Source organism: Diplotaxodon limnothrissa, linkage group LG10, assembly GCF_057381915.1.
Source record: "Diplotaxodon limnothrissa isolate DT_005_m linkage group LG10, D_limnothrissa_male_GT1.1, whole genome shotgun sequence".
Classification (NCBI taxonomy): Eukaryota; Metazoa; Chordata; class Actinopteri; order Cichliformes; family Cichlidae; genus Diplotaxodon; species Diplotaxodon limnothrissa.
The window spans coordinates 6660597-6665519 of NC_140605.1; the positions used below are offsets into that span (position 1 = coordinate 6660597).

A 4923-nucleotide genomic window follows, 5' to 3' on the forward strand; every position below is an offset into this window, starting at 1 on the left:
ATGTTTCTTCCTTTGCCATACATACACAGACTCTGCATGTTGTACTCAATTTCATTAGGCTTGTGTATATTTATTCCTCACTTGTTTTTAGCAGTGTTTTATGGTTTTGGGAAGGTGTTCAGCTGTTTCACGTAACTATACTGTAGATGGTGATCAATCCCGACACGTGAGGACTACCAAATCCAAAGCTTTGGGTAACTTAAAGATATGTGCTTTTTTTTTTTCGTAAGAAAACCACTAGCCACTGACCTCATTTAAAGCCTGGTATTTTAATCTATGATTTCAAAAGTAAAGAAAACTGTAGGAGAACAAACTTTACATTTATATTTGAGCTTATATTTATGTAAGGGCAAGTGATGTAGACAGACTTTTTTCTTCTCTGTAAATGTTGCTACATTATCCTAATCAGTACATTTGATGAGTTTAGGCATACAATTCCCACAAAACTCACTGAATCACACACAATACTGTAGCTCAGGAACTACAACCAAGGTTATCTACTAATCGGAAGGTTGGTGGTTCCATCCCTGGCTGCTCCAGTTTGCATGCCAAATATCCTTGGACAGTGATCTAATTGTGAATGTTAGATATAAAGCACTTAAGCACTTAAGAAAGAAAAAAAAGTACCTGTGTGGATGGGGCATGTTGAATAAAATGCTTTGAGAGCTCGGCTAGAGTAGAAAAGCATAAAAAAAATTTCAAAAGAAAAAAAAAAGCCCATTTACAACCGCGTTTTCTTCCCATTCATTGTTTACTATCCAGCACGGCTATATTGATAGGTGAAATCATCCGAACCTGCCACGTCAGAAAAACGCAAAAATGTAATGAATAAAAGGGACACTAAAAGGCAAGCAAACAAAAAACGCGTCCTTAACCCAATTTCATCACGTAAAACTAACTTCTTATCCTGGTGCTTTTCACAAAGGGGATGAATCAGAGGCAGGTGCAGCAGGGATACATTGTCTTATAAAGTTCCTGTCCTTTTCTTCCACTTAGCTTTATTTACGTGCTTAAAAATGAGCGTTGGAGACGTGTTTTGATTCTGACGTACTCGTGTAATCTCATAGTTTTTTATGAAGCAGGCAGAAAATCGTATTTTATTTGCTTCTCACTGCCTTATTTAACATACTGAGGGAAATATTTGCCCCATATGAAGTGTAAAGAGGGTTTTTAGAAAGGCGTTCACCTTTTATCGGTTTCAGCGATATCAGAAAACACAAATGTGTCGCAATCGTACACATTTGATTTGCATCCAACTATATTAATTTGTGTAGCCTATTGAGCGTCCGTTCTGAGCAAACTTATGCAAACTAATGCAGCAGAACAGCGCCTTTCTAGCATAACTGACTCCCAGTAATGAATTTGCTCTCCTTCCGTGTGATCAAATAGAAATCCTGTCCTCCAGTCCAAGGATTACAACTTCCGCTCTAACATCTCTCTTAATTGCCTAATAGCATTGCAGCGTGAATTCCGCCTGCATTAAGACACTTTCACATTAAGCGCACTGATTGGAAATGTGATGACAACACCATATCAACAAATTACAGCGCAGCGCTTTCTATCCAAAATGGGCCCAGGAGCGGCACTTGTACTCTCCCAGATTTCAATACCGACAATTACAGCCAATTTGGGTGGAATGACAAGACAGACCTGTAGCAGATTATCTCCCTGTGGCACAAGCTAAGTCACTTAATTCAAAAAGTACTAATACGTAGGAAGAGAGCAGAAATTGTTTCACTCAGTGTCCTGGACGGTAAAAGAAAGAAAGAAAGAAAGAAAGAAAGAAAGAAAGAAAGAAAGAAAGAAAGAAAGAAAGAAAAAAGCATATGGTCAAAGGAAATCAAAAGGCCAATTCACGTGGACAGCAGATATACCAGACTGATGACACAAGGAGTCAAAAATGAGGTAGCCTAGGCTACATGTGAAATACGATGTGCACGTAAGAAACTCTCATTCAAGTTTACCACGCGCTATATACACTTGTGCTGTGTTTCTTTCTTATGGCTTGTAGGGAAATGGCGAAACAGCACAATTCTTAAACACCACGGGGAGACCGGTCTCCCCACAACATCATCTGTACTTTCACATGATTTAATTTATTTTTATTTTATTACAGTTGAACCAATGTATTTTGTGACCATGAGCTATTCGTCTAATTATTTCATACATATTTATTAAAGTAATCAAAAACTCGTTTTTTCCTGAGGAGTTGATTTCTTCTTTTTCAGACGGTTGTTACAGGTGGTCCGTTCGCGCTTAAATAAATGAGAAAAAAGTCATTCTTAAAATTAATTGATTGATCTTTTTTATGACAGAAAGCAGCAACCTTTGTTCAGTCATGTTCCAAACATTGCAAACGGTTAGCCATGTTGGATGTCTTTTTTCTGTGGCCTTATTATCTTGTTTTCTTGAAAATGACTTTGCAATGAGTACAAAGTCTGTTTGTTAATTTATGTCCTTTAGAGTTTGTGGGTGAATATTTATGTGGCAGTATAGAATGTTTTTACCAAGCACATTAATAAAGTAATAAATGGCTTGTACCTGAACTACAAAGGGAAGTTTAAACATCATGTACAATTTGTCTTGCCTTACGTCCGTAGCTCCCGGCTACTTGTTCATATTCTATGACAGACACAAAAAACTCGCCTTCATTTTCACACATGATTAAATGCAACGATTGAATTGTTTGGAGACTGTAAGAAAACTTTCGAAACAAATATGGCCTCGTTCGTAGGTTATATTTATTTTTATATAGTATCCTCTATTCGGGTAAATACAGAATAACGTTTTCACTCGGACAGAAGTCAAAAACTGCGTAGTTGCTTGGCGACCACTAAAGCGCAACCATACCCGATGATTCCCAGTTGCTTTCCAAATTAACCCTGTTCACAGGTGCGCTCCTTATCTTAAAACCCACCAAAATAAATAAACAAATAAATAAATAAAAAGACAGCTTGGAATCCGTCTGAACCAATCAGAGTGAAAATCTCGTCCCCCGCGGCTCTCCTCCGTCCATCAAAAGCCCTAATTGGCTGATGCGCAAACCAGTATCCCCAATCCGGCACCGTCTCTGAATAAATACTTATTGCAAACGTGCCCTCCCACCGGTGTCTGTGGAATGTTCGGCATAGTGTCATTCACTGGTCACACAGAGGGTCCACATTTAAATTTGACAGAGGCTTGGAGGGAAGAGGCAGGTGTTGATGCAGGTTTAAAGGCAAGGAAATAATCATCCACAGTAACACCATGAGTATGAACTACGCATCTGCGGCACCCACACAGAGGTCCACGTCGTTTTTCATTGAGGACATCTTATTGCACAAGCCCAAGCCCCTGCGAGAGGTCATCCCGTCGCCGTTCTGTAGCTCCTTGGCTTCCCGGGTGCCCATCCTGGAGTACGGATACCCGCTGATGCCTACCCCAATATTAGCCCCACATCCGCACCATCCTCTCCACAAACCGGAGCACCACCAGTACTTCTTTACGTCAGGTAAGCAAGAGAGAGGCAGAGGCCTGGGATAACAAGGAAGCTGTCACACACAGCGGGCTGTTATCTGGACATTGCCTCTAGTTTTTAAATAACGATTTAGAGGAAAAGCACAAATCTCGGAATCCTTTATTTGACTTAACCGCTTCAATTATGTGTTTGTTTAAATGCATTTTAATTATTGTATTCTACAAAGTGCATTCAAATCTTAAAGCCGATTGTAACATGCAGGTGTTTTACTATTTATATTTTTTTTCTTTCTTTCTTTTTTTTTTAAATATGTCATTATTATTATTACAAATAGCGAGGTTTGTTACCTTGGCAAAGAATTCATCACCAAACTCAAATTCATCCTATTTCTGGGATATATTCTGATTTTTCTTAATACTTCAATAACAATACAAATAATACAAACCACCTCTTCTTATTGCCGGCAGGAATGCAGATGCCCGCCTTGTTCCAGCACCACGCAGAGTTACCGGGTAAGCACTGCAGACGCAGGAAGGCCCGGACTGTTTTCTCTGACTCGCAGCTGTCCGGGCTGGAAAAGCGGTTTGAAATTCAGCGGTATCTGTCCACACCTGAGAGAGTGGAACTGGCCACTGCGCTGAGCCTGTCAGAGACACAGGTTGGCTCGCGCGCGCGAACGCACACGCACACACACGCACACTCAAATGTGGAGTGAGTTATTCCCTTTTTAATTTATTTTATAATACATAAAAGAAAGGAAAAACAAAACAATAGCTACATCATCAATGCGTTATTTAGCCCTATATACGAAATATATGGGATAATTAGAATTAGTTTCATATCTCGAATGAAACTCCATATGTTAAACTGTAGTTTACAGTAGCAGAAAACACATTTCAGTTTTAATAATAAATTAATATTTATTTATTAATATTTATTAATAATAAAATATTTTACACACAAGCAGAGCCATAGAAACTTTTCTAATGTGCGTCTTTGTTTCTTACGTGCAGGTGAAAACATGGTTTCAGAACAGGCGGATGAAGCACAAGAAGCAGCTGAGGAAAGCGCAGGACGAGCGGAAGGCAACGGGAGAGATGGAGCGATGTGCGGAGAACTCCAGCGAGAGCGAACTGAACGACAAAAGCGTAGAGGAGCTGAAACACGGCCTCGAGACGGATTCGTATATGCTGGAAGAAAACGACGACGATGTGGATATCGAGGATGACATTTGCTCCCCGGATCATCTACTATAGTAGGCTGCACTGTTTGTTGGCTTATTGTTTTGTTTTTGTTTGCTTGTTTTTTGCTTTTTGTAAATGCAGCCTATAGACAGCTGTAGGATCATTTTAAGTTTATTTCTTTAAATAGCTAGCCAATATAAATGGCAGTTTTACAGTGAGGGGGGAACAGGCTGTACAATACACTGTTAATTAATTTTTTTTATATAACTGCCAATTTTCCTC

General features: G+C 39.4%; 1 protein-coding gene across 1 annotated transcript; it reads left to right on the top strand.

Annotated features, from left to right (window-relative positions):
• Window positions 1-3246: 3246 nt before the first annotated feature.
• bsx (brain-specific homeobox) lies at window positions 3247-4713 on the top strand. Its single transcript, XM_085363363.1, has 3 exons — window positions 3247-3490; window positions 3925-4115; window positions 4471-4713. The coding sequence occupies exons 1-3, from the start codon at window positions 3247-3249 to the stop codon at window positions 4711-4713; spliced, it is 678 nt and encodes a 225-aa protein (XP_085219489.1).
• Window positions 4714-4923: the final 210 nt, after the last annotated feature.